Consider the following 21,853-nt stretch of genomic DNA (forward strand, 5'->3'; position numbering starts at 1 on the left):
TGTATACTGAACCTTTAACCAATACTCTCTCTCTTTTGTTTTTTAATAAATTTTAGTTTAGTTAATAAGAATTGTCTGTAAGCGTTTATTTGGGTAAGATCTGAAATATTCATTAACCTGGGAGGTAATGTGTCCGATCCTTTGGGATTGGTAGAAGTTTTTTATATGATGAATAAGATTTTCAGTAATCCTCATCATATTTGACTTGTGTGTCTGGGTGGAGGCCCGAGGCTGGGTTGCTTTAAGGGAACTGTGTTGTTGGCTTCTGGGTAGCCAGTGAGGTATTATAGAAGCTGTTTTGTGTTGACTTGGTAAATCTAAGTATTGGAATATCCACCAGCTTTGGGGATTGTCTGCCCCATTCTTTGCAGTTCACCCTAATTGAGTGACCTCAATTGGCTCCCCTGGGATTCCAGTCACAGCAACCTTACCTGACTCTGACCCTGATTTCTTGCTCCTGCTTCCAGCTAGAAAACTGATCACCAATCCCATCTTGGCCTGGTTGGTGGCTACATTTGAGGGCGGAGCAGGAAAAGCAGAGGGCATTGGTTCAGGAACCCCCTGAACTTCTGGCAGTTCCCATCAAAACATTTGATTAGTGGTACTGCAGGACCTTATTCAGAATCCAATGGCCCAACCTGAGCCTAGAGCCTGATCCTAGCAGGGAGAGAATGCACCAGGCTCAGGTTTGGCCATTGACCTCTGAACTGAGCCCCGCAGTACCACTACCCGAACGTTTTGATGGGAACTGCCAGAAATTCAGGGGTGATCAGTTTGAGAGCTGGAGAAACTCTGGATTGGGCCTCCCCCCTGATGGAGCAGGACTGCCTGGTGCTAATGGACTGGAACGCCTTCCTGCTAGCATTTTCCACAGTTTTTGACGATCCGCATCGTGCTCACTTAGCGGAAGTTGCACTACGAAGGCTCCAGCAAGGGCAAGGGCCAGCTGCCTCGTATGCTGCCTGGTTCGCAGCTGACATTGAGTGGAATGAGGCGGCGCAACTGCATCATTTTCGGTGTTGACTTAGTGAGGAAGTAAAGGACGAGCTAGCCCATGTTGAGACCCTGACTGGCTTGGATACTTTCATTGACCTCTCCCTCTGCATCGACAACAGGCTGCGTGAGTGAAAGGAGGAGAGGAGGGGCATCCTGCCACCGCTCTGCCCATAGCTTACACTGAAAACTCCAGGGCCCAACCATGAACCGATGCATGTTGATCTGGGCCACAGGTTGATCTAGGGCTTGACCCCTAGATCACAATAACTTATGCTTTTATTGTGGAGCATCAGGGCATGCCCTCACCTCCTGCAAACCTTGTTTCCTGATTCCTTGTGGGTCGAGCAAGCCTAAGACAGATGTGGGGGGCCAGCCTGGGCACCACCAGGGCATTATGCTCTGGAACCACCCCTCAGCCTTCAAGAGAAACCTGATCCAGGACACATAGGTCCTCCCCACCCTTCCAAATATGCATAAAGCTATGTACCATGGATGGGACCAAGCCGATTTCCCTTCAGTGGGCTCTGATTGATTCCAAGGCTACCAATAACATTATAGATGCTAAAGCTGCTAAAGCACTACAAATCACCCTCTGTTTAAAGCCTACATCAGTTCTCATAGAAAGATGTCCTCAGGGCCAAGGAGGCCATACACCAGGGTCATCAGGAAGTGCTACAGTTCAATGTGATCCACTTTCCATGAGATCAGTTCTCCACACTTCCCCCTAATTCTTTGTATCTCCTGGCTGGGGCAGCATGACCCTGGCAGGAAAAGTGGATCAACTTCCTCTCTGAATATTGCTGAAGAATATTGTGCAGCTGCCCCCAGCCTTCTGGTCCTGGGCTCCTGCAGCTGATTGGAACCAACAGCACCTGTGAGGGATCTCCAGCTAGCGGGGGTTAGCCAGAAGGAGTCACTCCCAAGCCTGAGTCCCAGTCTCCTGGAAAAGTATTGAGATTATGCAGACGTTTTTGAAAAGAAGAATGCAGGCATGCTACTCTGCACTGGGACTATGACTGTCCCTAGACCTGAAACCTGGGACAAAAGTCCCTTATGGATAGATCTATGCAATGTCTGAGCCAGAACCGGCAGCCCTTTATGTATATATCCAGGAAAATCTGGCCAAGGACTTCATCTGGCGCTTCATCTCCCCAGCAGGGGATCCGGTCCTTTTTGTTAAGAAAAAGGATGAGATGCTATGCCTTTGCATAGACTGTCAGGCCCTAAACCAGAATTTTCACCAAACTGGACCTCTGGGGTCTTACAACCTAGTGTGCATCAGGGCAGGAGACAAATGGATGGTGGCCTTTCAAATGCGCTAGGTGACACTTCCATCAAGCACCAACCAGCACAAACTAACCCCTACGGTATGTTATTGGGAAATTAGGAGAAACTTGCCAGATCCTATCAATGGTCAATCTCAACGGAAATCTTTGCAAAACTCAAATGGTTTCCTGGAACTATAACAAGTGGGAAATAAAAAGTAGAAATGACCTGACTTAAGATAACAAGGCATTTCTTATAAAAGATTTGTTGATTTTGTTGAACCACAAAGCTAAAATGAGAAGTGAATTAACCCCAGAAATATGTGCTGAGTGCCTGCACCAACCAGACTGTAGGGGATACAAAGTATAAAAATAAGTTTTAACTTGACTTTTCTTAAATACCTCTTCCCCTGGTGAAATCCTAGCTTTTCCTACTTTGCGCAGGACTAGACCTGGGTGAAATATTTTGCCTGACACTTTTTTCCACTGGAAAAGGTAGATTTAGATTGACCAAAAGACTTCGTGAATTTGTGTTGATTTCACTGAATTGTTTGGCCTAAAGAACGCCCCCTCACAAAACAAACAAACAAACAAACAAACAAACAAACAAAAAAACCCCAGAAAAATCAGAAAGTTTCATTTTACATTTTCAAAATGAAATGTTTTAATTTTTTGGTTCAAGATGACTTTTTGTTTCAAAAATTCCTTTGTTTTTTTTAAATAAAATTAATAAAAATTGTTTTAAAATGGTCAAAATAAAAAATCATGTGACTCAAAATAGATTTTTTTTTACTGTTCAATTCACCAAAATTTTTGTTTCTGTTTGAGCTAAAACAATTTCCCTCCCATCCCTGATATTTTTGAGTTGCTAGAGAACTGAAAAACCCATTATTTGGCCAGCTCTATTCCTGTGTCCCAGTCCAGTGCACAAACCACAGACCCATCTTCTTTATATGTATGTAGAAAGTCTTCATAGTTGACTATACCTCTCTCCCACCTTATATATGTCTCTTTTCCTCTTGGATTGTGCTAAGAACTGTTCATTAACATAAAAAGATGTGGTCCCTGCACCAAAAAACGCACAATGTCCCACCCCTGTCTCAGTGGGGGGATGTTTGATTGTGGTCCTGAGAGGAAAGAGAATGGAGGGGCAGACGTGGCTGCTCTGGGGTTTCCTCTTCCCCACCCCCCGTGCACCAAACACAAGTGAGCGGGAAGCGAGGGGTATGTGTGGGGGAGAAGTGATTTCTCCGCATCTCCCTGTTGCTATTGTCTGGGCTGTGGAGCTGAACGGAGAATTGATTATGTGTCTTGCATCCTTCCTTTTATTGTATGTGAAGCCCTCAGAGCATGCAACAGCCATCCTGCTATGGCTACTGCTCTGCCCTATAAATGATTAGGAAGGAATTTCCCCCTTGGGTCAGGTTTGACACGGTGTCCAATTTTTGGTTTGGGTTTTTTTGGGGGGGGGGGGGGTTTGGCCTTCCTTGCAGCAATTTGGAGGCCTGATTTTAGGTTAATAAGGAGCAAGGGCATGACTTAAAAGTTGCATTTGAGTTTGTACTTTCATTGCAACTTGCAGCCGGTATCCAGTGCAGGTGAAAGGCTTAAAAAAGGCCAACTCTCAGAGATAAACGTGAGGCCTGGGAGATGGCTGGTAGATCCTATTAGCCTGAAGAAAGCAGGGAAGCCCTTAAGTTTTCACAGACTGAGGCACCCTTCATGTGGATGCTAATCTCCCCTCATTGGGAGAGGGTGGGAGGATTGAGAGGTGCTAGGGGTTAGGCTGAAGGGGGCCAAACCTGAATATTGATTGTCTGGTATAGAGGCCATTACATTTTGCACTGGACCCAGGTAAATGTAAAGCCCTGGGGCTTTTTTGTTGTTGTTGGTTGGTTTTGGTTGGGGGGAAGAGGAATCCCCCTGCATTAAACTTAAAAAGTTAATAGAGCTGCAGTCTTCTGCTTTAAAATCCCTCCCAGTGTCTGTGTTTCATGCTCCTGTATGTCCCGATTAATAGATTCTGGACTGGAGCCTCGAGGCCCTGCTGTAACATAAATATTAAATAACAATAGCAGCACACCAAAAACAAAACTCACATCCAGCATATCTAATGAATAACAATCTTAAGTACAGTCTGTAGAGTAACCTTTTGTAAATGCTGAGAATGGCTGATAACATGTTACCTGCTCTGCTGGACCAGACAGAATGTTTGGTAATTTGGCTGAAGGCAGCTTTCACGACTGTCTATTTTATTTGGCTCAAAGGTGCTGTATAAATAAATAAAATGCATCACACTAAGAAAACAACACAATAAACTTTCAGGAGCAGCAGGGCCAGTGTCCTCCAAAGGATACCAGTACAATAGGTTAGGACGAGCTTGTTCATTTTCCAGTGCAGTAAATTTCTACATCAGTAAGAGAGACTCTTTTCAAATGTACATCTGTCACAGTAAGTCCCAAATCCTGCCCTGCCCCTGCAATTCCATTGCACAGGAGAGAGAGGCTCTATTTCAGAAGCGTGTACAGTTTGTGCATGGCTGTGTGCCCTATAGGATGAGGCAGAACCGCTGCTGGTTCCATTGGCCATTCACACCATTTAGAATGAGCACAAACAGTGCCAAGGCAATACTAGTTCTGTAGATGAAGGACTGGACAAAGAGCAGATACATTGCTGTTCCATAGCCTGAGGCAGATTCCTTTCCTTCTGCCTAACAGAGATCCCCAGCACCTAGTCATCTGGGTACTAACAACAGAAGTTTCCCCTAAGGAAAGTCAGTGGGAGTTTTGCCCCTCAATAACATTGCTCTAACAGTATGTCTACACTGCAACGTAAGCACAAACACAAACTTAGGCTTGAGCCGAAACCCCACTTCCATCTACACACAAATCTCTCAGACTCGGGCTCAGACCTATGGGCCTAGGACTCTTTGGGGGTATAGGGGCCGAACCCGAGTCAAGCTGGCATGAAGCGTTCGAGCCTGCCACAGGCTAAGCCCAGAGCCCCTGGATCAGAGCAGGTGAGACCAATCCACTAATTAAAGAGGGCTGGGCTACACCTGGGCCTATAGAGGTTGCTAGTGGGCACCTGGAAAGGAAGGACTGAGACAGGTTGTGCCCTGGGGAGGGGAGACCCAAACTGAAGTGGAGTTAACTCCTGAGGTGCGTCCCTGGAGCAAGGGGCCAGGGGCTGTTGCTCCAGGAAGAGAGCAGAGCTGGTTGAGACTGGGAAGCTGCCAGGAGTAGAGTGCCAGAGACCCCTGGGAAGGGTGGCCCTGAAGCCTGGGGCCAAGAATGGGGTTAAAACTATTTTCTGTTTGTTTGATAACCCTTGTTAAAAGAAATAAACCTCCTAGAAAAGCCTGGGTGTGGCAGTGCATGCTTTGGAGCTGGGAGAAGTGACAGCCCTGGTGACAGAGCCCTATTGCTGTGTAGTGTAGATGCAACCCGCTTGAATCAGGTCCTGAGAGTCTGCAAAAAGTATTCCACAATCCCATGGGCCAATTTCCTTTGTCCTTGCCATCCTAAGACTCTCCAATCAACTCAAGTTTATTTGCTAGATAATCTGCTTTGATCTGTTTGCTATCCCTTATAATCACTTAAAATCTATCTTTTGTAGTTAATAAACTTGTTTTTGCTTTGTTTAAAACCAGTGTGTGGGAGTCATAACTCAGGGCAGAAAGCTGTTGTGTATTCATCTCCACATTGAGGGAGGGGGCGAATTTCATGAGCTTACTCTGTACAGTTCCCTGTGCAGCGCAAGACAGTATAATTTGGGGTTTACCCTCCAGAGGAGGTGTGTGCCTGAGTAGCTGGGAAGTTCCCTAACTGGAGCCTTTCCATGCAGGGCTTGTAGCTGGGTGTGCCCCTACCTGTATGTGGGCTGGGCAGCTTGTCACAGCAGTACAGTGTAAAGGGAGCCCAGGCTGGTGGGTCAGGGGGGCTCAGTGGTACCCCAGTTCCAGGTGGCACCCCAGGGGGAACCCGTCACAGCTACCCCTGAGTCTGGTAAGTTTCTGGCTCCATGCTAATGTTTATTGATGCCATAATGGGAGGGATTTCTACTCTATGAACCAATGCAAAAGTTATGAGAGACCTAGGTTAGCAGTGTGTAATTGCTAATAATGGATTGTATCCCAGCACCTTGGCTTCCCCCCTCCACCTCCCCTGTACCATGTGGAGTTCAAAATGGCCTAGGAAATGCTAACAGTAAAGTACATCTTTCAAGAGTATTTTTACTGGGAAGGCACAGATTTTTGCTAGGGCAATTCCTGTTTCTTAAAAATAATAGCATTACACAGCTGTCTCTTTAGGTTTGCTGCTATGTAAACACTCAACTGTCTATGGAGTCGCTTGGAAACAGAGAACTCTGCGTGTGTTTGGGGAAATGTTTTCCATTTCCAAATCTAGTCCATTTTAGTTAGAGGTAATTCATGCTGCCCATAGGTGACAAAATCCTGTGTCGCCACTATGACTGGGGTTTCAGTTTTTGTCCAGAAATGGGCTGGCTGCGGGGTGGAGGAAGGATGTGGAGTTCTGCGTGTTTGCATGCAGCCATAACAGGGTAAGCCAGGTGGAAGCCAATGCAGCATCCTGTTGATTCCCTCTTGAATTCTGAACCAATCCTGGGTGCTGATAGTCGCAAACTTTTCCTGAAACAGGTACTCCACATAGGTAGTCACACTGTGGTGAACGACATATTTTCCAGAGCCACCTCGGTAGCAGACCAGCCCCCTCCACTCATAGATGCGCTGTTCAATTTGGCTGCATGTACTATCAGTTTCCCACCAGCAGGATGAAATAACATCTTCCTTTGCCAACATGGCACCACAAGAACAGTTAAGTCCTCCAGAACATGAAAGGCCTGAAATGATAGAGAAAGCTTTGTAGCAAGACCACCAACCATTCTACCCCAAACGCAAGCAGTTATGTAATTTTTTGTAAAACAAAGTCAGTTTAGAATTTTTAACTTACCATTGTTTCTGCACGACTTTAGCTGGGATTAACCAGGCTGTGTCCAGGGAAATTCTGTGGACTGATGCATCCCTCTCACAATATATTGCAGTTCAGTTGTGAAATGGAACATTTTATGTCCTTGAAATTCCACAAGAATTATTTCTGCGCTCCTCCACTGAGCTATGTGAGAAAATAATCCTGTTTCTTGTCCTGCAGGCCCCTCGACCCCTACTGACTGCTGTACCTCCCCAGCTTGCCCTCAGTGCAGCACAAGCCTGGCCCAACATACCTTCATGGACCATTCCAAAAGGGAGCATTTCTGCGAGGAACTGATGGTTGAAGTTTTGGAGAGGGCCCATGAGCAGGTTCAGGACCAGAAACAGAGGGACTTATGACTAGAGAACGGGCATGCCGAGAGGCAGGAGAAAAGGCTGAGGCTCACTGCACAGCTTGAGGACAGGGTTTCAGCAGGGGAGCCGGCACTTGCTACACTGTTCCTGGAACAGGAAGGGCAGATAAGGGAGGAGGACAGAGATCAGCAGAGAGAACTGTTTGAGCGGCTCATCTCAATCATGGCTGCAAGAGTAACGGCTCCTGCTGCCTTTCTCACACCATGGCATGGTTCCTCTGTGACGTCCCCTCGGTCTAGAAACAGCATGGAACACTCCATATCTGAGTGGCCCATGCAGTCGGGCCCCAGGAGCGGCTGGGCAGGGCAAACTAAACCCCATGCAGCCCTCTGTCCTGACTCCCGCTCCTGTGGACACCTGCACCCCCCTCCCTGGTGCCAAGCATGTGGAAAACAGGGAAAGAAGAACTGGGGGCTAGGGGACATGCAGCAGCAGGGGGGGGTTCTGTCCTGTTTGCACTTTTCCTGCACTTTTGTTTTGGAAATGTTGTTTTGTAACTGGTGTTTGGGTGTTGTAATGGCAACCACCCTGCCTGGCAACGGGTGACAGTTGTACTGTTTTAACACATGTTTACAAATAAAGCTTTTTATGTCATCAAGAAAGTTTATTGCTATCACTGCACCTCATCATAAAATCAGTATTGAAATAATCAAGCTAAATCCATGATCAGGAACAATGAGGAAGTACGTACAGCAATCCACTCTTCAATCACTTCCTCATATGAATCCATACCGTGAATCATCCTACCCTTTTTGTAAGTCGTCATATCATTCATAACTACACTGCAAGGCAATCAAGCCCCTATCTCTCCCTAGCACTGACACCCCTCAAACCAAACAGCCTCAACCCCACAAGCACATTCACAGAAGTACTAATCCTCCTCTTCCATGGGACCATGCAAGTCCATAATGTGGGAGCACAAAGCATCCCTGACTTCTGTTGCCCAGGTGCATCCAGCTCCAACTGTGGTAGCTGCACTTTCTGGCTGAGTGTACTGATTCAGTGGCCCCTTGCTGTCATAGGTCCATTCAGGGGGAAATGGCTCACCTCTGGCTTCAAAGATTGTGAAGAGCACAGCAAGTCACAGTAATGCAGACAGCATTGATGCTACTAGCATCCAAACAGGTCTGTGGGCATCTCCAACAGTGCCTCATGTGTGTGTCTTTACCCTGGAGGGTCAAGGCAAGCTACTCAGAAAGCTCTAAAAATGTAAGCTTTCTTCATGTGAAAGTTCTGGACCCACAGCTGATCATCCCAGGTCTGCATGACAATGTGATCCCACTAGTCTGTGCTTGTGGTCCTGTGCCAGAAGCGCTGGTTTATGTTGGGAGCATCAGTGGCTATAGCGAGTGTAATGAGCAGCATCAGCCACTGTGAGTCTGCCATACCAGAGTATTCTTCCCTCCTCTGCTTTCTTATCCTTCTCCTGCTCCAGCAGAAACGCTCTCAGGTGCCTTGCCTGGGTAAGAAAACGCCGTCGAAATGTCCACTAGCGTCTCATGGAAGCTCTGCCCATTTCCTGACACAGGAGTGAAAACGCAAGCAAGAGAACTTCTTGAAAAGGGGTCTCCTCCATGTTGGTTGGCAGGCTGTGCTGGCAGGCTGTTCAAACTTCCTGTAATGTGCAGGGTGGGCAGGAAAGCTTTCCCACAGTGCACCACAAGCAAAGGGACAGAGCAGCCACATTTTGGGAGTCTGAGATATGGTTGGTTTGACTCAACTCTGTGTGCTGAGTGTGGACACCAGAGCCCCCACTGGTTCAAGGATTAGAAAATTCTTAACATAGGGTTAAGAATCAATATAGACACTCAAACCTCAGGTTCTCTAACACAGGTCAGCTGACTTGAGTCCTATTAACCCTAGGCTTACATTGCAGTATAGACATACCCTCAATGTTATTACACAGCCTCTAAAATTCTCTTTATACAGTAGTATAAAGCTCAAATGGCTAAAAAAATCCTGTACATCTAACTGAAGTACACAAACTGGAAAACAGTAACCCCATATATCCCTTATATGTCACTTGTATGCCTGATATGTCAGATTCATAGATTCCAAGGCCAGAAGGGACCATTGTGATCATCTAGTCTGACCTCCTGAATAACACGGGCCACAGAACTTCCCAAAGTAATTCCTAGAGCATGTCTTGAAGCGTATTCAGAACATGCAGGAAAACCATGGAAAGCAGGATTTTGCTTGCCATTTTAAATACTTCATTTTAAGCAAATACAGTATCCACGATAGGTACGCTGCTAAACAAGTTACTTTTCACTGACCTACTTGTGATCCAATTTATCATTAGATACAACTGTTTTCAATGATCTGAAGAAAACAAGTTGGGAACAAAGTGAAGAGTTCTTGACTGGTTGAAACTAATTAAAGTGGTTGTTTTAAATCAGATATGTGGGATTTAGTCTCTTCATACTATGATCTCTGATTAAAACAGACAGTATAATCCAAGGCTGGATTACTGTAATTCAGAGTTTTGTGCTTTAACAGATGAAATTTTCTCTGGACATAATTTTGGGGCAAATGTTGTCATTAGGGGTACTACAGTAGGTTTAAAATTATGTACTGCATTTCTTCAAATCCCACGATATGGTACCATAGGAATTTGAAAAATTCTGTTTGCCATTTTTAATTTGATCTTTCTGATGTGTGAGTCAATTTTGTTGATTTTGAACATTTGCAATCAGTCTAATCCCCCACATTTTAGCGACCTCCATACATACCAATTTGGGATCCAAAGTCAAGGGCTTCTGGTGATACACAGACAAAGGGCTCAGATGATAGGTGTAGAAATCCTTTACTTAGAAATAGTAACTGCCTATTGTACTATTTGTAAGGGCAAAATTAAGATATATTTGATTTTTGTTGCTTATCTAATTCAGCTTTTTAGATTGCTTTAATTTTTTTATTTTTTAAGGGCTGCAAATTGCTTAGGGACACACTGCATGGAAGGCACTACACAGGAACAGTTTTTATTGTATCTCTCTCTCTGAAAAGGTTAAGCAGTTTTATTGCAGATGTCTGCCAGAAAAATCACATGTATCACTAATGGAAGAAGCAAGTGATAAAAGCCTCTGAGTTGATAGAGATAGTGAAAAAAGCAGTTTTAGCTCCTGTGACAGCATTCTGAAAAAAACCACTGTTTCTTATCAGCAGGTTGAGAAGGAATCAGACTGAGGTACAAGAGTTGTATTGTAACTGTTTCTGATTGCATTTTGTCTTCTAATCCATACTGATGAGCTGTTTCCCGGGGAAAAGCAGTCTGGGGAGGCTGCTGCAATCTACGCAGAATCACACCGCTCGGATTCAGAAAGGTAAATATACGAAGATCAGGTCATTACAAGGCAACACATCTAGTTGAACCAATGGGAATTTAAGCTTTATTTTGATATATAACATGCTAAAGTACCTTGAAAAATGAACAAGCAATTTTAAATCCTTTAAATGAGAGATGGCTGCAAACTGGAGCCATTTTTAAAAATCCGCTGCACTATAAGGAGGGATGGGGGATTTGATTAAACAGTGTCAAACTCCTTTACAATACCAAAACCAGCACAATTCCTCATTTTTCCTCTCTGTGACTATAAATAGCAAGTGACCTTGTTAAAAAACACAATGAAACAACACAACCTCTGGATACAAATATATTTCAGGCTCAAGAAACAAAACAAAATGACCTCTTACCAAACTTGATGGTGTACAGTCCTAGTTAGTGTTTGGAGAATTCGATGTGTAACTTGCAGTAACAATAACAGGAGTTATACAATTTGTTCAATTTACAATGTAATGTGCTGAAAATGTATCTTACTATGATGGCATTGGCCATGTCTGAGCTCCTGTTGGGCAAGATTTATTTTTATTTCATAAAACATTAGCACTTAAATTCCTCTTTTTTTTTTTTTAAAGGGCATCTTTACTTACATATCATCAAAGATGAGCTTTGTTCTTCTGCAGTCTTTGTGTGCCCTGGATAAAGATGGCCAAGGCTCTGTTTGGGAGGGTGGCTTGTTGCAGAGAACACTTTCTGAATTGATGTGAACTGCTTTCTAGACAACAAACAATACAGAACACATTGAGAAATTGACCACTGAGTTAGAAAAAGCAACTGATAAACTATGGAAATTTGTCTGCATTGTGCGGTAAATTGCAAGTTAGTTTGCTCACTATTTCGACAGGGAATACACAAAACTAGCTTGTCACTGATAGCCACAAATTCACAGATATTGCACATAGTTATTGGTAAAGGGCTTTAGAGTTTGAAGTGATATGCAGAAGAAACAGAACAGAATTATTAATCACTAGCTGAAGGGCCATAACACAATGAGTGTAGTTATTAAATCATCGACCAGTTGTGGTTATTCTGCATGTCAAGCCATGTTTCAACGTCCAAACTGTTTGGGGTTTTGTTGTTGTTGCTGTAACTTTCCACCAATTTGGGTTGTTATTCTTATTTGACAGTAACTGCAACAGGATAAAATTCCTTCTGCTTCAGACAAAAGAAGGAAATGGAATGAAGGTCTCAACAGAAAGCTCCATGATCTAACCACCACTTCCTGCCTAGCATTCTCTGCAAGTAATCCACACGATCACTTGGTCATGGCAGTTAGGCACCAGATGGGCAGATTTGCTAAAACAAAGCCAACCTTGACATTTACAGTTCATGAGCTCTCAACTTCTGTATGGGACATCCAGATCAGTTCAGTGGGATAGTTTTCAGTTGACTAACCAGATACATAAGAATTTTATTATAAGAATTATTAAAATGTTGACCAAATGGAGCATTGCCAGGCTATGCAGAAAATCAGAGTGGAATGCATTAGCTAAGGGTGTGGATCATAAAGCAATCACTTTTTACTTCTAATTTCCAACACATTTATCTTTGAGGACTTTAAATTATTTTCCAGATATCAAATACCGGTAATTATAACTCTAAATGAGTTCAGAAACCAACCTCTAAACTTAGGTTTTTAAAAATGTACATTTACTTCATGATGGAAGAGAAATGGGTGAGTCCAACATATTAAAAATGCCTTTTATATAGCCTATTTTTCAAATACTTAATTTTATTGATTTCTCTTTATTAAGTGTCTTTGTGAGAGACTCTAGGAACACTTACCTAATTTAGAACAACATATTTAAGACAAAACATCTCAAAGTTAGATCAGAAATAGTTACTTTTTGTCCCCACCTCATTACCCTCCCCTCTTCCCCCAAAAATCTGCCTTTTTGGAACAGGCCAGTTGCCCCTAAGCAAAAGTGACTTGAGGGGCTCAGGCTAAAGTTCAGTTTCCTGGGGTGAGATGGAGACTCTTGAAGCCTGTAATGCATCAAGACATAAATAATAATAAAGAATATATTTGGTGAAAATATTCAACACTTTCTCTTATTATTTCTTCTGCCTTTTCAGGGAATGTATAATGGTTAAAACCGTGTTCACTATGCAGGAAAAGATCATGCAACAGAATTCCTCATGTAGTTTCCTATGGATCATTTCACTGCTGGAGAGGGAAATGCTGAGATTAAACTCTGCTCATGAAACTGACCAATTTTGTGGCCTGGAAAAGCTGCAGTTCTCTAGGGACCCGCTGAAGAGCCGGATCATCCACATGAAGGCCCTATTCCTTTAATCCATCACCAGTCTCTCCCTTCCCCCTCACCCGCGCAGCTGCCTCTTGACTGCATGGCAGCACAGCTACTGGGTGCCACAGTACCACAAACCCCCTTCGCCTACAAGAGGTGTTCCAAAAAATGGAACTGGTGTGCACCAAAGCTATTATCAAGTCCATGATTATTATTAATTTTGGGGCAGTATTGGTGGCAAGTCGATGCATGGAGAGTGTCCATTTCCCTTTCCCATGCACAGACCCTCAACTCTAAGGAGGAGTCTTTGATGGAAGGGGAAGAAGGATGCAGCAGGAGTAGCACTCTTTATCGCTCCCTGTATGTGGAGCTTCAGGGGTTTGCACTGGTTTTCTCCAGAGAGGAAATATTGGGTTGAACTTCCTAGCTTAGAAGTTCTACTGTTCATTGGTCTGATTTTGCATTCCTTTCACTCCTAAGACTCCTGTTTCAGGAATCTAGTTATTCAAGAAAGGCAGGATTGGAGCAGCTTGTCTATTTTGCCACCTCTGTCATTTCATGCACGGGTCTGTACATTTATTGGAAATATATTTATGAGGAAAACTATTTCAGGCATGCAAACACACACAAGTTCAGTTCAGAATGCCAAGATCAGTAGCATATTTTTCTTGTACAACTTTTCTATGTTTACAGACGTCTGAGTGGCAAAACATGGAATTCCTTACTTTTTGCCTGTTCCTTACTTCTTGCAAACCTTGGTTGTGTACTTACCTGCTCTATGGATTTCCCTCCACCTCCTATTTTTCAGGTCATTTTTAATCCTGTTATGTCTTATCATTTTCCCAATGGAAAAATCTTACTTAATGGAACATTCATTATTATGTTCCTTTCCATAATATTCTGCAGAAATATCAAGGGCTGTATGAGCAGTGATACAAAGAGAAGAAAAATCAGCCAGGTTTTATACTATGATCAACAACATAAACTTACATTGCAGTTTGCAGGATGTGGCTGTGGCTGGATTTCACTCTTATGTTTTTTGCTGGAGGACAAGGAAGGTAATAGACTGCTGCCATTAGGTCTACTGGAAGAAGTTAAATCATCAGTGGAGTATTTGTGTTTTGATGCATCAGAGAGAGGTGAGATGGGTGACCGAAGCATTTTCTCATTTTTATTTATTGGTATCGCCAAGCTGGAAATGGAAATTACAGTAATGGAGTGTCACATAGCTGACTTTGAGAAAGGTAAATGTTTTATATATTATTGAAACTTTGAATTTAAAACCTGCTGGCAGGATGAAGTCTACTGATGTCTGGAAACAACTTTATAGTATCAGGATCAAGAGTTCATTTACAAATTTGGATCATGTTTCTTCTCTTTCCCTCCAGGGTAAATTGTCATTCTGGGGTTACTATAAAGTCTATGTCAGAGTACTTGAAAAAATAAGGAGATAAATGGGCAATTGCTCACTGTCTTTTAAGGGTTACTTGGAGAAGGAGATGAGGCTCTAAAGTGTAAGTTTAGGTTATGGCGTCCTATTTCACAATAACAGGTGACAATTTACAAGCCATAGCAATAAAACCATATGTGAATTAAACAGGGAATGTGCTAGAAGACGATTGGAATGTCTCTGTATTCAATGACCAGGCTTTGATCATTCAATTTACGATAATTTGGTGCAGGTTCTGCAGACAAAGAAATATGTGCTAGTGTAATAGACAAAGAAAAGTATGCTCACAATGGAAACAAGGAAATGTGTACTGCTGCATCTTCTAAAAGGGAAAGCTGTGTTACAGAAGCCTTTTTTTTTTAGAGAAGCCACAGATAGGAAAAGTCAAGCAGGTAGCAACAGTAGCAATAAACTGTAAAGAAACTTTTCATGTGCTAATTTGAAAAAGATACTTAACTGAAAAATTAAAGCAACACATAAAGTATACATTTTTTTAAGAGCGAGAACTTTTCATTGAGCCTAAATTTGTGATTAAGAGTAAACAGAATATTTTAATACAATATGTTTCCCTGCCACATTCCCTTCAATCCAGCCTATTCCTTTGTATGTACATTCCTCACTTCTTTATAGATACAGTATCAGACACTACCTCCTGAATGTGGTTGCAAAAGTGAATATGAAACAACATACACTTTGTTTTACCACATCATTTCAGAGAACAGAACTAATTAAACATTCGGCTCCCAAACACTTGTTCATTTATCTTACGAGTCTTAAAAAACTTGAGGTGGCAGAAACCATAGCTTATTACTAGAGCTTTTTAGACCTTCATGGGCTCATAAGGCAGTACTTTTAAAGTGTGGCTAAAGGAATTTTTTTGTAATGGCCTACACTTTTTATGAAAGAGAGTCAAGGTGAGCAAATGTCAATAGTGATTTTTTGGTAAAAAAACCACTGGATTTTAATGTTAAATGGAATATTTAGGAGCCCCTTGCTGACACTCCAACTTTATTTCCTTTTTCAAATAGAAGCTTTGCCCTGGTCAGCTGGGTTCATACATCATCATCAGGGGGTGAGGCTAAAGTAGCCTGAAGAAGCTACAGCTGCTTTGAAGTGCAACAGCACTAGAAAGGATGATCAAGTGGTTAGGGTACTAGCATGGAACTCAGGATGACCTGCGTTCAGTTCTCTGCTGTATGAGTTTCTGTATGACCTTGGGAAAGTCACATAGTCTCGCTGTGCCTCAGTTCCCCATCTGTAAAATGGGGATAACAACACTGCCCTACCTCACAGGGATGTAGTGGGGATAAATACATTAATGATTGGGAGATGCTATGGTAATAGAAGCCATATAAATACCTTGGGGGGAGAAGGGAAAAGAGAATTGGGGAAGGAGGGGAAGGGAGCATTTAAGAACTTATTTGTTGTCTTTTCAATATACAATTGCTATTGGAAACCCTGCATGCATTACATGTGACACACATTCTATCACTTTTAGGCGGTGTGGAATTAACTCCAGGAAAAAACTGGCTCAAACAAAACATGTCAGACTATGACGATCATTTTGAGAATGTATATGATATAAAATGTAGGATACTTTGGTAATAGAATACATGGAATAGTATACATGCATCCAATCAACCACAATAAAATACAATACTACATGTGATATTTTTACTTTATGTAACATATGTGAGTTATAGGATGACAGAGAAGCTGAATGCATATTTTTGAATATGCAGAACATTTGAGATTGTTCCTTTGCATTTGTTCAATATTATAAATAAGAGTTGTTCAGTTCCTACAGTGATGAAAGGAAGAGAAATACCTACACATAAATGAATACAAGAAATACTAATTATTGTTGAATATTAGACGTTATATAAATTAAAGGTATCTCTTTGCACTTGCACTATAAAATATAATAAAAAGGGATTTTTAAAATATATTAATGACCTGCATGTACTAAGCAGAATGTAACTGAACTCTAAGAAGATACATGACTCAAATTGCTTGCTAGCAATCTCTGAAGAAACCAGGCATGATTGAGATGACTGATTGATAGTATGGCTGCTTGCACAAATCTCTGCAAGGTGGATTTTCATGACTCATTTCATGCTTTGCATCCTTTGGAAATTTGGCTGTTTTTATAGTCACACAAAGTTGTGTGTCCTAAACATACCAAATAGTATGGAAAATAACTTGCCCGTAATCTTTAGATTGTCTGATCCTTAAGGTATGCAAGAGTTGAGAATTCCAGGCATCAATTCAAGTACTTTTCTTCACTTTGTCCTCAGAATACATAGATTAATTATTATATTTAAACTGAGATATCTAAGCAAGCTCTAATGCTGAAACTTATAACAATGTGGCGGAGGTAAAAAGGACTAAGGATGGTACCCTAGCTGAACTGATGCCCAGAACATAATGCCTTGGAATACTCTAATGTCTCAGTTTATCCTCCTGTTGTTGCTATAATGATTTAATCCAGGATCCAACCACTTGGAACTCACAACTTCTTTATGTAACAGAACAAAAATATTAGTACAATTATGCCAGGAGCAGCTAATTCATTCATTATACAAAAAAAAAAAAAAAAAAAAAAAGGAGAGAAAATGCATAAGGATAATTTTTACACATAAATGTGATAATTAAAAAAAATCTATTCCATCAAATGCCAAACAACACATCGCATTATGATTCAGTTAATTGTGGAGACTGAATTTTAAATAACAAGGGAAATGCATACCTATGTTCATTCCTGTTGCAATGATTTGCTGTTGAAATACCTGGGGCAGAGGCAATTAATTGTGAAGAACACTCTCGCTCTAAATGAGTCTTCTTGATCTCCCTGTCCTCCTCTTCATTTTCACACTGAATGAAGAGAAAAATGATCATCTATTGAATTTTATAGGTGACACAAGTCCCATGTACAGAAGCAAAAGATTGCTGGGTATTACAGGAAATTAGGGCCTGTATTCTGGTGTATCCCGGTATTAACTATTATTTAATTTTATTTATATAGTCCACAGACTATACAGACATGCACCAAGATAGTTTACTGTCTTGAAATGCTTAAAATCTTAATAGACAACCTGCAAGCAAAGGAGTAAGAAAGAAAATGTGACAATTATTTTTTAACCATTTCTCTCCTTCCATCTCTAGACATTATCTTTTTATGTCCTCATTTTTGTCCATTTCCTCTACATTTCTTCCCCAAACCCACACCTGGTTTCCTTTCACTCTATTCCTTTCTTCCATGGGTCCCATGTCCCTTGTCACCGTTTCATAAGTCCTACTATCTCTCTCCTTCCTAGAGTCCCCCCAGACACTGTTATTGCTTCCCCTACCTCCTATGAACTCCATAGCCATTTCCATTGTTAGCACCGTCCAATCTCCAAGAGTGATTGAGTTCCTCCTGTTACCCATTGGGTGGGCTTCATTCATTGCTTTGCTACATGGCAACAGCATTCTATCTGTTTTACACATTACAATCAGGGCTGCTTTTAAGGCATTAGTATTGCGTCTACAGCTTGGCTCTCATTCATTAGGAATGACGATCATCCTACATCTTTAGTACATACTCTGTGGTCGTGTCTCTAGTTTACCCATATTTTTAGGGGAATGGTGGTAGTTGCGGTGGTTAAGCCTGTTTCTGCTTATGCCACTTTGCCTGCTGTACCCTTATGACATTAATCTGTAATTGGTGACATGCTGTTTCCTTGTCTTATGCTGTTTATTCTGCTTTTTCATCGTGCCTTCCTGTCTTCTGTTGCGTATACAACATGGCAATATCACATTTACCCTTCCTATGTCATAGTGGCACAGCTATGCTTTTGCTTCTGCTACTCTTTGACCATTCCTGGTCACTCTCCCATGATTACTGCATGCTACTTCCTGGGCAATGCATACTGGATGAAATTCAGACATTCCTCTGAAAGAGGGGAAGCTCAGTGGGTCTCTGTATGATGTCTGAGCTGTGTTCAGAACGGCCCCTGGGGTCAGATCTGCACAAAGGGACTGTAAAGCTGCTCTAATTGGGCAGATGGGGATTCCCACAGCGTCGGGAAATCCTCAGCTGGTGTAAAGCTGGTGCATTTCTGCAGTGTGGGGAATGTAGGTAAGTGCTGGCTGCAGGACAGATGTAACTAGAGAGCTGCTGCACTCTGGCTATCCCTGGCTAGTGCAATGGCTGCTAGAGATGGCATCTGTGGATGCAGAACAGACATTGGGCTAAATTCTGGACTCAGTTATACCTGTGCAACCCCACTGAGTTAAACAGTATTGCACTGAGAAAAGTTGTCAGCCCAAATGGATCATGAATTTGCATAAATTAAGCTCCCGCTGATGTCAGCAGAATAGCTGTATGCAGAGAGTTTGCAGGATTGGGCCCTTTGTTAACATCTTGAGATGACATAGGCACTATCTCTACCTCACTTCTCCCACACACTCATAATGAAGACATGATATTGGCTTTGATTACACAGCTGCATACACTTCATTGTCTGATTTAGACATCATCTTCAGATGTCCAAGTTTTGAAAAAAACACTAATAAAGGGTACTATTTTCATGAGGAGGGAATGACAATGTGTCAACTGAAAATGCACTATGGGCTATGGCATCTTTGACCCCTGCTGGCTAGAAGTTTTATTTTTGCTTTTCAATGTTTTTTTCCCTCTTATTCCTTGAATGACTGTTGTTGGTTCAAAGTCACACACAGTAGGGGAGTGAGTGATGATGAAACATTGCTTCAAAAATTTGAATTCAAATAGGATATTATTGTTAAATGCATGATACATACACATATTATATTGTTTGGGTAAACAGATCATATACAAGACATAGATGATTAGATAGATTAGATAATAGATTAGATAGGAAGACACAAAATATGCCATGCAACTTTCCCCTGCATCCCCTCCAAAACCAAAGAAACCCCCATACAGCTTACCTTGCGTTTCCTTCTAGATTTTGGCACAACCTTTTCTGCTGGTGGGTAAGTACAATTATTCTGCTGAAGGCTGGCTTCTTCTTTTCCTCCAGTGCTCATTGCCAGTGACTCCTCAGGTAAACGCTCTGGAACTCTGGACAAAAGAGTCAAATCAATTTTGACCCATAGTGATTTTACCTCATCACTGTCTTTCAGAGGAGACAGGAGCTCATTCCTGCCAAAAGGAACTAGAGTATAAAACTGTTCCTCCAGCTCCTTTGCTATATCATTACTAGTCCTGGCATTAATGGAGCCAAAGGCACTGCAGCTGCTGTTAGTTTTGTTGGTGTTACTGCTCACGGAGTCCTTCAACCTCTGATCACTCCCACCTGAAGCAGAGGCCACAGTTTGAGGTTTGGGCAGAGGATATTCCTCTTGTTCGGATTCTGAATCTGAATCTGAGGAAGATGATGAAGACGAAGACTCCGTCTCGATAAATTCCTTGGATTTGGGGGCAGTTTTGCTTGGCCCTCTGGTACGTCTCTTTTCACACGCAGCGACAGAGCGGGGCTCTTTTCTGTGCCCAGTTCTGTTGTTGCAGGGCCTGGCTTTAGGTTGTTCACAGATGTTATTTTCCAAAAATACTTGGCTCAAAGCGAGATCCTCAGATGTATGGCAGTTCAAGGCATCCCCACCAGAGGTCCTCTCTGTTCTTCTTGGCTGTTTTTTACAAGTCGTCCTTCTCTGAGGGCCGCTGTCTCCAGAAACAGCAGCAGCCGTAGGAGGTGATTTCTGCTTCCCTCCTTTATTTCCTGGTGCTTTATTAGCAGTTCTAGGCCTCAACTCCTCTTTGCTGGGGTTCTTAATTTCCTTGTCTCTAAGGTCAGTTTGGCAAATAGCTGATATTTTTTCACACTCCTGTCCTTCATCCTTTATTCTGCTGTAATACTGATTGCTCTCCAGTCCATGGTTATCATTTTGGTTAAGAATAGATGTTTTGTGAGGATTAACTTTATTTAGCCATTTATCCAACTGCCACTTGTTTGATGATGGCTGCTCAGGCTGAAAGCAAATCAAACAAAACAGTATTTAATAAATTTCCAGCTGTGAGGGACATCACAGTCTGTATTTAGATAGGTTCTCTATATGTTCAGAGTGAAAATAACTAAATTGTAGGGCTTGTACTGTGTTTTCTTTAACTGTGGCCATGCTGTTCTCATTGGACAAGCTAAGAGTTCAGCTCCTGGAATTAACCCTTTACCTGGTACCTTGGGCTATGAGAAAAGCATCTCCATGAGGGTGGTGGAATCAAAGAAAAAAAAAGAATGATGCGAAAGGTGAAAAAGACAGTTAAACAGACAGTGTACAGTTAGTGCCTGTTTAAGTTTACTGTCTTTATTAGGGTACCCAGCCATGGAGTTGAATAATATTCCTCTGCTATTAACAGGAGCATTGACTTTAGGAGCAGAACGGAATGAGTAAAGTGCAGGCTGTTAGAGACAGGGTGTACTGTAGAAGCGATATTTTCAGTTTTGAATGAGGTTGGGAAGGAGGACAGCTACTGTGATTCATACTTCTTAAAAGGTGATTCATGCAGTGCGCTATTGACATCCACTTTACTGGGAAATGCTTCCAACTTTCCAAATAAAAGAAAAGATAATGGTGATAGAAAGACAGAAAAAAAAGGGATGAAATCAAGGCTACAGAATGAAGAATAGGGAGGAAAAAAGGGAGATGTATTTTGTATCTTATAACATTGCTAGTAAAGACAAGAATACTTAGACACTACAAGGGAGTTTTAATTGCATTATTTAACTAACTTTCTAGGTACTGCTGTTTTCTCCCCCGGTATACAGACACTAGAATCATGCAAGATCACCCAAACATTTTTGTGTGTGGAGATATTGTCAGTTACTCATTTTACATATATTGTGTAGCTGTTAATTTTTCTCCTCATTTGTGTCATAACATGTTCCAGTTTTAAGAGTGCATCTAAAGTACAATGGTGTTTGGACAGTGAAGAAGTGGAATAATTATTATTTCAAATGCAGCTATGGCTAAGACAATAATGCCCAAGTGCTTCTTAGTACCTCTTGCAACCAGTAATTTGAATGAAATGAAACAAGTGGTGGTGGAATAAGAATGCAAGGCAAAAAACGACACAATGGAACAAAATAATACCACTAAAACCCCACTGAAGACGAGGTTTGGATAGGGTCTCACTAATATATGAACTGTCTTTTGTGGCTGTAGTCA

At 42.0% G+C, this 21,853-nt stretch overlaps 1 protein-coding gene across 1 annotated transcript in view; it reads right to left on the reverse strand.

Moving 5' to 3' along the window:
• The window catches only part of AFF3 (ALF transcription elongation factor 3), a 403,834-nt gene that overhangs the window by 25,066 nt on the left and 356,915 nt on the right, over nt 1-21,853 (reverse strand). Inside the window, exons 12-15 of the mRNA XM_065423495.1 lie at nt 19,619-20,659; nt 17,415-17,539; nt 14,206-14,407; nt 11,557-11,681 (exon numbers count right to left, since the gene is read on the reverse strand). Coding sequence (XP_065279567.1) covers nt 11,557-11,681; nt 14,206-14,407; nt 17,415-17,539; nt 19,619-20,659 — 1,493 coding nt within the window. The remainder of the gene's footprint in view (nt 1-11,556; nt 11,682-14,205; nt 14,408-17,414; nt 17,540-19,618; nt 20,660-21,853) is intronic.

The sequence above is a fragment of the Emys orbicularis genome, chromosome 1 (assembly GCF_028017835.1).
Source record: "Emys orbicularis isolate rEmyOrb1 chromosome 1, rEmyOrb1.hap1, whole genome shotgun sequence".
NCBI lineage: Eukaryota > Metazoa > Chordata > Testudines > Emydidae > Emys > Emys orbicularis.